The sequence below is a fragment of the Haliaeetus albicilla genome, chromosome 22 (genome assembly GCF_947461875.1).
Source record: "Haliaeetus albicilla chromosome 22, bHalAlb1.1, whole genome shotgun sequence".
Taxonomy (NCBI): domain Eukaryota; kingdom Metazoa; phylum Chordata; class Aves; order Accipitriformes; family Accipitridae; genus Haliaeetus; species Haliaeetus albicilla.
Genome location: NC_091504.1, coordinates 23,107,650 through 23,122,150, shown reverse-complemented (window position 1 = coordinate 23,122,150; position 14,501 = coordinate 23,107,650). Strand labels below are relative to the sequence as shown.

General features: G+C 44.0%; 1 protein-coding gene across 4 annotated transcripts in view; it reads left to right on the top strand.

The window, feature by feature from the left end:
* TOM1L2 (target of myb1 like 2 membrane trafficking protein) overlaps positions 1-14,501 on the top strand; it is a 58,980-nt gene that overhangs the window by 37,744 nt on the left and 6,735 nt on the right. Inside the window, exons 12-14 of one of the 4 annotated variants that reach the window (XM_069810413.1) lie at positions 1,570-1,645; positions 4,809-4,874; positions 12,203-12,262. In XM_069810413.1, coding sequence (XP_069666514.1) covers positions 1,570-1,645; positions 4,809-4,874; positions 12,203-12,262 — 202 coding nt within the window. The remainder of the gene's footprint in view (positions 1-1,569; positions 1,646-4,808; positions 4,875-12,202; positions 12,263-14,501) is intronic. The other 3 variants (XM_069810415.1, XM_069810414.1, XM_069810417.1) reach the window with 3 other exon arrangements.

The following is a 14,501-nucleotide window of genomic DNA, read 5'->3' as shown; positions in this document are numbered from 1 at the left end:
CTTTGGTGACTGAATTACTGTCATCAGGGGCTTGGAAACAGAATTACCATCCAGTTAAACTCTCCCTTTGGCCCAGCAGTCAGACTCTGGTGGGCTGTCAAGGCAGTGTAGCTTGCCCGGCTGCCATGCTACCCCTAATTTGTTTATATGCATAGGGCTTGCATCTCTAGAGCTGCAAATCTGGCACTTTCAAGGGCATTTAACAGGTCTAATTATTTTAATATAAAATAAATATATGCACTTATTAAGAAGTCCTCTGATCCTTGTCAAATGAGATTCAGTAAAAGACACACTCAGGTATTTTTCTTTCATATATTATTTCTTGCCTCCTTCTGGTTTCAGATCCTAGAGGATGTAGTGGCTACCAGCAGTCAGAACATCATCAATATCTTGTCTCAAACAAATAAATGTTGTTAAATAGTTTAGCTCAGACCTTAGCAGATTATCAAAAACTTACCAGCTCTTGAAAACTTGAGCCAGCAAATTTATTCGGATCTTTTATTTGCGGTTATCAATATAGCTATTGGTACTGCCTTAGCTGTAGTATCAGTGTTGAGAAGATGTGCTCCACTGTAGAGGCGTACATTACCACTGGAGATTTCAGGCTGAGAGCCCTAATGTATAATCAGAAAGGAGATGCATTGCAGAGAGATCTAATGGAGGTCCCTCTGTCTCTTGTGCTAAATGAAGCACGAAACTACTCTTCCCACACTGCACCTCTATCTCCTTCTGCAAGTTAATGGAACAAGGAGCACATATCAGTCCATGATTTCACAAGGGAGGATTGCTATATCTTCCTTGGATTGTACGCTGTGTAAATGGAGCAGCAGCGAGGCAGTAAAGATGTGAGTGTGACTTGCTGCGGTGTGTAGGTGAGAGCCTCAGCGTGCTGTGCTCAGATCTTGGGAGAAGCCAGCATGCTGGAGGAGAAATTGCTCCTCCAGCTCAGACATGCGGCTCCTCCCAGGAACTGATTTATGGGCAGGTGTTGGCATCTGCTTCACCTCATGATTCACCACTGTGCTCTCAGAAATGATGCTATTGCTTCTGTCACCTGACTGCTACATGTTCCTTTTGCATAACAATTTAAGAAGCTTTTTACAAATCTAACCCCTGTAAAGAGTGCATTTCTTTGTATGCTTCACTGTAGTTGCTTAGTTATGTTTCATCTGTCTTCGAGTCTCCCTCTGCCTCCCCCCCATGCACACATCAAGGTCAGGTTTCCAAATGTCATCTTCAGAGCTTTGCAAAACGTCATCTGTAATCAGGCCTCTTTTCATAGTCCCCTGCTAGCTCTAGGAGACACTTACGGTGCCTTGTAACCTATTTGCGTGCCTTTCATAATGCTAGTCTTACCCTTTTTGCTTCAATGTGCTTACTGAAACTGATGGACGGTCTTTATACAGAGCACACTCCTCTTCTTGGAATACACTTAGTACACTTGAAGTCTTGTTAAGAAAAAGAATGTGCTTTCTGATTTCCAGGGGAGTAAATCAGAGTAGCAAGTGCGTTCTGCATGGGTGACTGCTGGACTTCCTTCTAGTTCTGTGGTTTGTTCCTTTCTTTCAGCGTGACGTATGAGGATCCACAGGCTGTCAAAGGACTAGCATCTGCCCTGGATGTTCGAAAACAGAACACAGGAGGGGTAGGTCGTTGCTCTGCATTTTGTTATCTGAAGCCGTGTGTGGAATCCAAGCTTTAGGCAGCTGCTTTGACCGAGACTTCTCATTATGTATTCCAGCAACATGCTAGTACTGGCTATTTTGAAATTGATACCTAGGAGCAAGTACTTGCTCAGTAATGATCTCTAAAGAGCTGCTACTTAGCACACCAGCCTAAAAGACTTCAAAATCATAGTGAGTAAATTCTCCTGTGTTCTTGCAGCTTGCCTGGGAGGTCTAGCTCTTTGACTGGAATCACTGCTGAAAAGAATAAGTGGGGAATGTCTTGTGAACACTGGTGTGCATTTGTTTGGTTCATTTTTGCTTACGAAAGTTGTTGCAGTCTTAATCTGCTAGACTTTGCTCTAAGTGCTCAGATACACATGCAAGGTACAGGGAGAGAAATTATGTAGACTTTTAATGCTTCACATGCCTTGCCATAACTGCCCTTGCACACAGTCTGTTCTGTCAGTCCCAGGGCAGGCTCCTGCTATCTTGTGTGGGCAGAAGAGGCCCATGTGCTGTCACCTCACAGCAGCTGGTGCTAGAAACATGCTTGAGAGAGCAAGCTTGGCCAGCTTTGTCTGCATACCTTGGAGAAGGCAGAAGTGAAAAGAGCTTTCAGATCGTCCCTTAACCCCTTTCTACCACCCTGCTTTTTAAAACTGTCCTGCTTTTTTGTACTCAGCTGCGTGTAAGTTTTTGGATGACGGTGCAAGTTCAGAGCCTTTTCCTAGTCTAATTTTGGTCTGTACTGACCACTAGGGAGCACGGCAGAGCCAGTGTAGCATGGGAGAGCCAGTGCAGCATGCACACACCTCCCTCCACTGAGAATTGCCTCCCCATGCCTTGGCTGATTTCGCCCTGGTTCTTTCATAAGTTGAAATGGGAGTGCTCAGGGCAGCTGGCATGCCTGGCAGCTTGTTCTCTGAGCCAGGGAGAATTTGCATTCGGAGCCAGCTGGGGTCAGATCACAGCTGCCTGCCTGCTTCGGCCATAGTTCAGTGGTAGCAGGCCTTCAGCAATGATTTCTTACGGAGCATCCCCCTGCCCCACAAATCTATCTGCTTGTTCCTGTCCCTGTCCTCCTGCAAAAAGGGTAATTTATAACCCAGGTCAGCCCTGTGACCAGTTTCAAGCTCGGCCCCACAAAAACTCATGCCAGCAGTACTGAGGGAAAAGGGGGAAGCATGGGGAGGCAGGGGCAGAAGTATATTAAGGGGGTGAGAGAGGAATTCCTGAAACCAGTGTGACAACCCAAGCCCCCGGTATCACTGTGCTGTGTTATTGGCAGGACCTGGGAAAGGATTTGAGATTCTGCTCTTTGTTCCCGGCTAACTAAACACAAGAGGCTTGCATTTAGCTACTGGTCAAGGGGGCTCTATTCCCCTAGTGGCCATGGGGTCATGTCCTTATTTATTAACACTTTTGTTCTCAGCCAATTCTGCTTGAGGCACCAATGCGACGTGTCATTCACACCAGCATAGCTGCTGCTCTGCCCGAAGTGTTGTCAGTTCAAAGGGCTGTGTCTAAACTAATCTGACGGTCAAAGTTTTTTTGGGCAAACACTTTATGGGTTGTGGAACTTTGGGCTCTGAGATGTCGTAGAGACTTTCAGCCTCTTTTCAAAGGTCCTGATGACTGTATCATGTAATCAGAATAGCTTGTTTTGAAATGCAGTCTTTCAGAAATTGGTAAACACTGCTTCTTGTCAGGTGTTGTGAGGCTTGTGGGTGTCTCTCCTTAAAGGAAATGAAAATTAAACTCTCCTAAAGTTACCAGCCCCGGCATGTGTAGCAAAAAACTGGCAGTGCTCAGTAAACGAAAGACACGCGTTAATTTGGGTAGAGAGCTAATTTAAGAACAGCTCTAGGGAGGAGCCAAAAGCTTCGCAACACATTCTTCACACACTTCTTGTTCCAGCACAGTTGTCCAGTGGTAAAATTCAGCACATCCGATGTTTCTAATGTAGTCATTCTCAGAATGGTCTGTAGAGAGATGGCTAATCACGTGGCATTAGCTGTCTTTTAATATGATTTAGCAGCTGGAAACAAGATGAGCTAAAAATACACTGTTTTCTTAATATTGCTTTTCCATGTTGGGAATTGCTTTTGTTGCCACAGAGTTGTTGCATGATCACAACTGGGAGGAGAGGTGTCCAAGAAACAATTCTCTAGTGTTACACAGATAGTAGATGAAGTTGGAGTGATTTCTCCCTTTTTTTTCTCAGCACAAGTACTGAAATGAGACATAAAAGATGTGATAGTGGGGACAGGAGGTATATCCCACATATATGGGTATCTGCATGGAGGTACATAAACATACCAGTGGCTCTCTGCTGAGCTAGCCCAGTTCTGGCAGGGCGGGTGGGCTGGAACTGCTGTGCTCTGCCGGTCCTGAGCAAGCCCCTCCAGAGCTAGAAATGACTCTGCATCCGGGCCCTGGCTCAGGGATGAGATGCTGAAGGACAAGAAGCCATCTTGAGAGTCTTTGTGTTGCTGTGCCATGCAGTCTGCAACCTGCTCAGAGGAACTGGATGCATCAGCGGTCCTTTTAACCTCTGTCGCTCTTCAAAAGGGGCAGTTTGAAAGACTGCCAGAACACTGCAGCAAACTGCCATTACTTACCCTCCTGCTCAACGCCATCATTAGAGCTGTCGTACTGTTAGAGTTTGGGGCAGAGTCTGTCTGCTGAGCTTAAGGAGGTAAGTAGGGTGTGCTGCAAGTCACAGCTTCGCAAACAAGGGAAACTCCACAGTGTGTAATACTAGTGTTTCTGGTAAAGTCTGACTGATTTTAGTAGGTTGTATAGCCTATCCTTTTTCTTCTAAGAAGATGACAAACATCAGCCTCACTACTAGTCAGTGATTTTTTTTTTTTTTTTTTTTTTTTAATATCAGCATGGAGGAAGTGCTAAAATTCTGTGAACTGTCTGTAGGAAGTGCAGAGGTCGGGGTGAGGTCTGTACCTCCACGGACAGAGCTGACAGGCAGCAGAGGGGGATGCAGCTGCTGCCAGAAGCTACCATAGGCAACTCTGTGTGTGTGTATGTGTATATGAAGTTTTTAACTTGCTGCTGTTATATTACTTTATCTTGGGTTGTTGCTGTGGTTTATCTCTTTATGGACAATTTCTGTTCTCAACACAGAGGAGAGGTAAAGGTGGGAACTCAGACATGGAGCCTATAGACAAGTGGCTAATTACACAAGGAATGGTGAGGACTTCACCAGTGAAGCGATTCCTACTGCCCACCCCAGTCCCTTTACCTAGAATAACCATCCTCCATTCACCTCTCGTCCTGCCCTACTGAACCACTTGAAATCAGACAGTACAAGGAGTTTACTTCCCACCCGGGGCAAAGGGAAAGATTTGAACCAATTTCTGGTTTACATAGCACAAAGGCCTGTAACCGACTGAATCGTTTGTAGGATCCCACATCACCTTCAGAAGAGGCCTGGGGATCCAATTGGTTCCTTATACTGTCTTGATTTATTTATGCAGTATCCACTTTTCGAGGGATAAACACAAGTCTCATGGATCTTGTTCATAAAGAGGACACTTTCTACATGTCTTTAAAGCAGCCTCTTCTGGTAGTGCTTAACTTTGTGGTCTGTAATAGACATACAGAAGTTGTAGGATCATACCTAACTGAATGGAGTAATGTAGGGATAGCTCTTTATGAAAGGAAGGGAATGGGAGAACTGCTACCCAGATTGACATCTTCCACCCCACTGACATTAGGATTCAGACTCCAAAAGGCACAATCGTGTTTCTGGCTGTAAGGATTTAATTCCCGTGTCTAGTGATGCCAGTGCTCTGATAAAGTCAAGCTTCTGAAGATCACTGAATCTGTGCACATTTTGACCTTGTTTGAAGTTGTCCTTCATCAACACGCTTGCAGAGAGAAGTTCAAGTCTGCTTTAAGTGCAGAAGTCAGAAGTAGGTAAAAAATAGCCTCAGCTATGCCTTAAAGCCAAGTTCTAAGACCAATTTTGTATTTTTGGACAATGTAATCCATCACTTTAAGTGTTTGAGATTAGTACCAATAATGTGACCTAACTGCACAAAGTCCCTCTGAGACAGTCCTGACTGCAGCTGAGTTCGGAAAGGTGCAGTGCAGAATTCCCTTTGGGCTGGCGTGCGCTTGCAGTGCAGCTTGTGGGGCTGGGTGTCAGGAAGCCTGTGGAATGGCAATGCCTCCCTCCAGGGAGAGCCTTGAATGTCCTAGACTGAGCTGCCCAGTGCTTAAAAAGAGAAACAACCCAGAGAGTTTAAGGTTGAGAAAATCCAGAGTGTGCAATATCAAAGTGCACCAACTCTGTGAAACACTTTGCATTTATTCTTCTAGGCTTAGGGCTAATCCAGGTTATTTCTGAGGGCCAGCTTGTGAATTTGTCAGAAGTTTGCATGGCTTGTGCATGCACAGTGATTGGACACGTGCATGTATACGGTCCTGTCTGCCTGCCCATGCAAGCACCCAGAAGCAGTTCTGTGCCTGCTAGCAGACATGGGTAAGCCCAGTTGTAGGTACCTACCCTTGGGAGCCAGAGTTTCATTTCAGTGCTTGTCAGAGACCTACAGCTTGTAACATGAGAGGGAAAAGCCATAAAGTGAGCAGCGCTTGCTTTGCCTCTGATATTGTTGATTGTGGTTCACAGAGGCTCTTGCTGTTCGGTGGCTCTGTTGCAGCCAGAGATGTACTATGCCACTGTTAGATGTTCATCCATAATGAATAATCCAGTGATTGAGTTAGTTCCTCTTCTTTGCCTTTCCACTGTTTACAAGAGCAGGGAAGCATGAAATCGGCACCCCTGCTGTTCACACCACTCACACCACTGCTTTATTAAAAAAACAAACACAATATTCGTTCATTGGCTTGTGGTTATTCAGTCTGGAAAAAGGATACTGCAGCATTCATGGAGGCATATGGATTTGGGGAGGGAAGGGGGTCTGGCTGTCCAGCCAGTCACTGCTCTTACAAGCCTGTCACCTTGTTTTTATGCTAAGTATGAGAGAGCAATACCTAAAATAAAACTAAACTAATCATTAACTCTGTTTCTCTCTTAACTGGCTGTAGCTCTTAACCATATTTATTAATACAACTTTGTAGCATTTGCAATACCAGTGGAATAACTAGCATCCCAGGTATGAACTTGATGTGCACATTCTTTGGTAACTTTTAGTACTTTTGAGATGAGAGGGAAAAGAGGGGTGAGCCGACATTGCTATTACCTGTGCCTGTACAACACTGAGACCACTGAAAGTGTCTCCACCTGCCAGAGTGGTACTCGCACCCCTCATGACCTGACATTCTTTCCAAACCGCGATACGTTTAAGCTTAGGGTTGAGTTCTTCCCACTCCATTTCTGTGCATCCCAGTTCACCAACACACCTTTGCAGAGGGAGGCTCATTCAGGGCTCTGTGTGTACTCTCCCAGTGAATTTGGCAGTGTTGTTTCTGTGTCAGCTTAATCTACAGCTCAGTTCTGCTGGCAAGGTGATGCCGGGACCATGGAGACACAAACCACACCTTTATCCATTCCAGCTCTGCCTACAAAACTAACGCAAGCAAAATGATATCTGCAGAAAATGTTCCTCGTTCAAACATGACTTAGGGATGTTAGCTGAGCTGTTCCAGTACCAGATCTGTTTGCAGTGTAAGGTCTGGGGGTTTGCAAGTTAGACCATGCAGGTGTCATACAAGGGTCTGTGTCAGCAGCTCTTAGGCACAAGGCCACCACGTTTTAGTGCAGGTTAATTCCAGTTCCCTTCTCATGAGTTTGGGCAGCTATTGAGATTTGCATGAATATATTCATTTGTTAGAATAGTCTGTCACCCCACTCACAGGCCAAATGGGTATTTGTTACGAAAGTGAGAAGCAGGTGTTGCTTAAGCCACTACGTCAGGCCAGACGTTATTTGGGACAGTGGCAGGGGAGGAATGAAACTGAACCAGAATTCACAGAAAGTGATACAAACAGCTTTCAGCATTGCATCTTGACCACCAGCAGTATGCCTGGCTGGAGAAGAGATTCCTCTCTGTAGTAAAGATTAAATGAAACCTTTGCTGAGATGTTAATTAGTAACAAAGTGAGTTGCCATTATGTATGCCTTCAACAGAGAGATAGGATCTAAGATGTGGAAATTATTTGGGTAACATGAGACTGTTGAAATACATCATCTTCTTGGAGACTAAAGTGCTTGAATTGTGGACAAACTGAGAAATAAATATGTGAAGATCTCATTTCTTCTGTGTGGTAGAACCCCTCTCTCTTTTGAAGGCAAGCAGGTGTGTTCCCTTGTTCTGAAAACCATGTGGGTTTCATTACCTGTCCAGCCATGGCATTTTACGGAGCAGTCTACAAGGACAATGTGATACCACATGTGAAGGAAGGCTTTCGCTGTCTGGACATGTCTATCAGATCCAGATTGGCTGGTTGTTGTACAGGTACAACAGGCTGTGTTGGGGAACATACTGCACCTGAGCTCTTGTCTTCCCCATCTATGCAATGTGTAAACACAGTTAGAAGTAATCAAGTAGCTAATTCAATCCTTACATGTAAAGTCAAACGTGTTCCAATATTGAGGCCAGGCAGCTATCTCAAGATCACAACAGCTTTAAATAGATGGTAAGACTGTAGTAGTAAGCTGGAGTAGACTGCTAGTGTGCATCTCAGTGCTCTCGTTCTGCTACCGTAGGAATGACAGAGCTTTCTTTACTATTGCTAACTAACGGGGGGGAGTGAATAGCAGCTAACCAAGTATTGGTGTCAGCTTTGTTAAACATCTATAAAGAAGTGGAATTAACTAAGCTACTACAAGACAGTAGTCTAGCAACAATTAGCATGAACCTTGTTAAACATTTTAAGAACATTAATGAGCTCAACTAGAGACCTGAATTGTCATTTCATACCTGCTTCTTTTCCAGTGGGATCATTTTTAATAGAAATAAAATGTGATAATAATAACCTTAAACTGTCTTTTTAAGGGTAGAATATTGGATTTTATGACTTCTGAGGAAATATATTGGCAATACTCTTTGGCTTTTGATTGCTAGTGAGAACACCAACACAATCTAACTTAGATAAGTATGAACATGAATTCCGGGTTCCTGTGGGTTTTGTGGGATCGAACGCTCATTTTTGTTCTCCCAGCCCTCCTTTTCCTTTTCCCTTTCAGGACTGTTGAGATGATCCCATTTGTAGGATTTTCCAAAGACTAAATAAAAAAGGAATTTGAACTATAAACCCAACTTTTAATTAAAGCCAGTTACTTAAAGTACCCAAAAATATTTTGAGACTTAATTTTCATTTACTTAGAGTATAGACTTTTAAAAAAGAAATCACAATATCGTTACAAAAACAGCTCTTGCAGCCAACACTGACTATCTAGGGAGCTGTCTTGCCAAGATTGAGCGCTTCACTAGACCGTGTATGTTTGCATAATCAAAGTATTAACAAGACGGTATCCCATTCTGGAGCCATTTCCATGTAGTCTGTGGCTGCCACTGCTGTTTGTTCCCAGAAACTGTTGTCTTTTTTAATGTGTAAACTAGCTAATTTATTTTTACATTGCTTCTGTTGTGTTTTAGGGGATTAGTTTTAACAAAACTCTCCTCCACGTTTTTCAGTTTAGGGCTTCTGGAAGGGTGAGACTTGCCAAATACACAACTGACTGGCAAAAAACGAACTTCTGTGTGTGGTCAGTTTCAAATGAAATATAAATGTTACAATGTTATAGTTAAAATATTTTAAAACCTCCAGTTACTCTTGAGAGTTTCCCCCCTCTTTATGCTTGAACAAATTAAACCTGATACATTTAACCCATGTTTTATGGGGAAAATGGGGCTCAGTCTGAGGAAGGTAAATTGGAAGTTTGAGCATGGAAGGAGCAATAAATACAAGCTTTTGGCTCTTCTGCAAGTGTGCTCAAAGATGGGGGAAGTTTTTTAAAAGGTCAGTGCTGAATAGCAAATGGCTGACATGCTCAAATGTTTATCTTGCAGCTCTCTCTGCTTCTTATATATGACCTGTGAGAAGTGTTCTTGCACTTCTGAAGTTTTTGTTTGTTTGTTACATAAAGTAGGTCTGTCTGAAAGTAGAATTCTTTTTTTTTCTACCCCCCCCGCCTTTTTTTTTTTTAATCTTACAAAACACAGCAGCACAGACTTCTATACTGCTGAGCTGTTCTTTGAGGACTCCTGCAAACTCAGGAGTCCTGCAATTCTCAGGAATCCAATACTTGCTCAGTCATCTGTTGTGTTTTCAGGATACCCAAGATTTGAATTGCTGTTCCTCCTAATACAGGGACCACAGTACCACCACAATTTTTAGAACAGCTGCTCTTATTTTAGTCACAAAAAAGCAAAAAAACCCTGCTGTTTTCCTCCTCCTCTCCATACAGATTTTCTTATCCTTAAAGAAATGCAAGTACCTTTCTGAGCTGCAAACTAGCCAACGGCTCTGAAGGCTACACCTTCCAAAGCATTACTTATTGTTTGCAGCGTTAAGCAATACAGGAGAGAGACAGCAGTGAAACTTCTGCAGTAGGTTTTAGGTTGCTGTAAGCTGAATAAATCCATTGCTTTGTATCTCTGAAGACAGTATTTTCCAAAGCTGTTAAACTAACAAGCCAGTTCTACAAGATGCAACTTGCCTTTGGGAAGGAACACGTTGGAAGATGTCTACAGAGCCCTCCTCTCATTAATGGCCATCTGGGCCAGCTTGCAGCAGCTTCAGCACACTGCGTTAGCGTTGTACATGCATGATTCAGCTCTCCCTTGCAAGTTAAAAAGGGGCGATTATCCTAAATCTGGCCCATTCCAAAGGAAACTGCAGGAACTTATTTTCTGTTTGGGATCTTCTTGTATTAGGTGAAAGCAAAATGACAACTTGTACCTCTGACCCTTCTTGGATCTGTCATGTGCTCTTTCTCCAGCAACCTGCAGAGTCAGAGCCAAGCCATCTGCCTGGTGCCTCTTTTGTGGGAGATGCTTTGGATTGAGCCCCGGATTTCCAGTCCTTTGACACAACTAACCCACCTTAGCAGACCTCACCTCAAGCAAGGGCTTAACTGACCTCTTCAGTGCAAAGGGCCACTTGATTAGAAAAAAAAATTCTTGAGGAGCTCTGCAAAACAGCATCAGCCTGTGCTGCTGCCTCTGTAATTCAGCGTCTGTCTATCTTCCTCCACTAGAAGTCCCTGACAAAACTACGTCTCCCAGCGAATTCATCTGCAGAGCCTCTTTCATCTCTTCTTCCCATGAGAGGTTTCAGGCAAAGCTGTGGACAACCCCTGACACTTTTTCGTCCTAGGAGAGCCTCGCCAGCACCGCGAGATCTTGTCTGCCAGCCCTGCTGCTCAGTCACTGTGCTCTGGCCTGGAACCTGCGTGTCTGACATTGCTTTCCGAATGTTTTTCAGGTTGTCCTTACGAGTTCTATTGTGGTGTTTTCCTGTTTACTTCTGCAGCCCTCTGGTGTATTTAAGCAGCGTAGTTAAGTCAGGAAATTCTACACCTAATACGCAGTAATTTCCCTTCGCTGACCCAGTTGCTTGTAGCGCTTTGTGAAATAGCTGCACCTCAGCACTCAGCACGCTGCATCTGTGCTGCCTGTTGCAATTGCACAACGTAACGTGAGCGGTTTTATCACGGGAGGAGAGGCAAACCTTCCATGCCTTCTTGTTAAACTGTCCGTGGAGGCCTGACAGGCAGGCTCCGGTGAGCCTTGCTGGAGCACTACAAGGCATTGCTGGTGCTGGAGCCGAGAGGAGTGCGTGCTGTGCTCTCCTCCTCTGCCCTCACCAGGAGTTGCTGCCCCGTCCTCCTCCTCACCTTCACCTTTGAGACTCCGCACTAAGCACTGGCACACGTTGGGTTCTGCCGCCTCCGCTGCGAGAGGGTCACCTTTGGCAGAGGAGTGGGACCAGGGAGCCGGGATGCTTTTGCTTTAAACTGGTGTGCCGAGGCTTGCCAAGGCTCAGTGGTGTGGTGGGAGGAGGATCTGGAAGGAAACATGACTGTGTACCCTGGGCTCTGCCTGCCTCCACCTGTGGAGAAAATCAAATTGTTTTCATAGGAGCATTGCCTGAAGACTTTGAGCCCCTCTTTGCTAACCCTTCACTGTGGCTAATACCCATTTTAAAAAGTAAAAGGTAAATTTAACATTTCAAAACCTAACTGATATCCAGTATTCTACCCTTAAAAGCTTTTCACGATCAAGATTAGAATCATCAGTCCATCTTGATGGTTTTAATATGTGGTCGAGAAGTTACCCGTCTTACGCTGGCATCAAGTCACGTCATTCCCCATAATCTTTCTCCTGTTTTTTTTTTAGCCTTGTTGTTCATAATTTCCTTTCCAAGTGTTTCTTTATTTGAAATGCCATTTATATTTTGTTGCCTTTTTTTTCCAGCACATCTTACATCTTTGTTTTTGTTTTGTTTTTAATCTTATTTCTGGCGTTTTCCATCGCTCTGTGGCCATGATTGTGGATGTGTTTTGGTTTTTGCCTGCCTTGCTGTTCTCTCGCTGCACTCCCTAGATCCCTGTTGCACAGTCCTCTGTCATGGATGACATTGAGGAGTGGCTCAGTACCGACTTGGTGAGACCCTTTATATTTTCATTTTTCACATGGGCAATAGCACTTGTACGGATAACTTTCAATGCATTGCTGAGTTACTGGTACTTCTCGTAATGGGAGGCAGTGAAACTTCCAAATCATGTAGCTTATTTCCCTTTGAAGGGAATATCTAAGCAGGAGGAGATAGCATCATGTTCAGCAATTCAATCAAAACAGTTTTTTTCTGAGTTGTTTTATTTTCACTTCTCCATGTTAACACCACAGAATAGCATGCATTCCAGAAATCATGTTTCTGGTTCCCGTTTAGGAAAGCATTTAAACATGTGCTGAGGTTTACCTGTGTTCTGCACTGGACTTAAAGCATATGTTTAAGGCTGCATTAGCTTTGACAGGATCTAAGTACGTGCTTACGTTGAGGCATGCATTTAAGAGATGCTGGATCAGGGCTTAGATTCCTTTCAAATGGAGATGTTTTTTAAATTGGCAAGCAATCTTGACATGTTTCATAATAGTCATAATAAAAATTTATAACAGTCTCTCTTCAATATTTATAACTTTCAGTTTCTCCTAAATGATTATTGTCTGGTAATTATTAAACAAACAAGCAAACAAAAGACAGAACTAAAAGTAGCTTTGCCTTCATTCTGGAGTTTGTTTTCCTGTACCAATACACATTCGGTTTAAGCAGTGGTACAGCTAGTACGCATCTACTCCGGTCTTTTTTTTTTTTTTTTTTTTTTTTTAATGTAAGCATCTGACTCAAATTGACCAAGTGCCTTTTGGGGACCAGTGGTGGGTTGCGTTTCAGACTGTTCTTTTAAACATGGCTTTAGTGAACTGAACTGTTTCCTTGTGGTCACCGTATCCCTAAGGATCATCTCCTTCTATTACTTCTTATGACTTCAGATACTGTCCCTAGATAATTCCCTACTCCTTAAGGTCTCCCCCAGCCCCTTGCTATTGCCTGCTCAGCTCCTGGCTGGGAGTTGTGGGGTTCAGGCTCCGCTCCCCAGCTCTGGCAGCAGAGCTGCAGGCACGCTCCAGCACGTCAGCCCTCCGCTCCTGCACCAGAGGAGCTGACTGTACTGAAAGGAAGAAAATGCTCCTGCTCTCCAAAGCCGCCTGAAGTGCTTAAACAGATTCTGGGTTTCAGTGTTAGAGTTTGGCAGACTGACTGGCTGTCTTTGAAATGTCACTGGTTTTCAGCTGCAGGTAGTTTTCTCAGGCCTCAGTACAGGCAGTCATTTTCTAATTTAATTAGAAACTGGCCTCATTTTGTTAAAGAGATACAGTAAATGTAGCATGTCCGCTCTGCTTAAACAATAAACTTTTGTCTTTGCCATTTAAATTAATTTAGCAGGAGATAAGATCTTATGGAGGGAGATCAAGGTAGCTCTGTATATCTGTCATCCCCTAGACAGTCTTGCTCAAAAAGAGCAGAGAAGTGCCATGTAAATGCCTGAGCAAGCCTGGGGATCGCACACACTGCGGCTGTGACTGTACCGGCTTCCCTTCTCCTGGGTACCTGGGTCCCCATCCTGACCATATGTGGGTGCAGCATAGACATGCCCTCTAAGAAACTTTGGACTGGATTTTTGGTTTTCACTCTGGGTTCCCCTCCTCCTTTTTTTTGTTAAGGGTTCATTTCAGTTCTCTGCTTCCCAGCTGAGGAAGCTACAGATTAGGCTAGCTAATCATTATTTATTTCCTCACCCTTTTTGGGGTACATCAGAACAGTACCTCTGCATGGGAGGCAGTGGCTGCTGTGTGTACCTTTGGAAACCTCTGTGCAGTAGAAAGCTAGTAGATGCTAGGTGGCTTTAATGCTCAGGCATTAAAAACCTTTGTGAGGCCAATCAGTAAGTTTCCACTCTCCTGGTAAAGAAGCCACAGTACGGACAGATACTTTTCTTTTTCAAAGCAGGGTCAACATGAGGTTTCCAAGTAGTATTTTCATTCATCTTTAACATAGTGGCAGATTGAGAAGGATGCCACATCCTTGGACTTTTAATTTCCTTATAAAAGCACTATTGGAAATTTACATGTTGAAATGCACACAGCTGGTAGAAATGGACTGACCCCCTGGCATCCCAGCCCTTGTATCTCATGGATGCTAACTGGCCATCAGTATCCTTCATCCAGCCCACCCTAATCTCATCTTTGTACAGCATGGATGCCAGGAAAGCTGCTATATTTTTGTATGAAATCTAAAGTGAACTCCCATAGGAGGAACGTTGGCCCCAAGCTATTTTGTGGCATG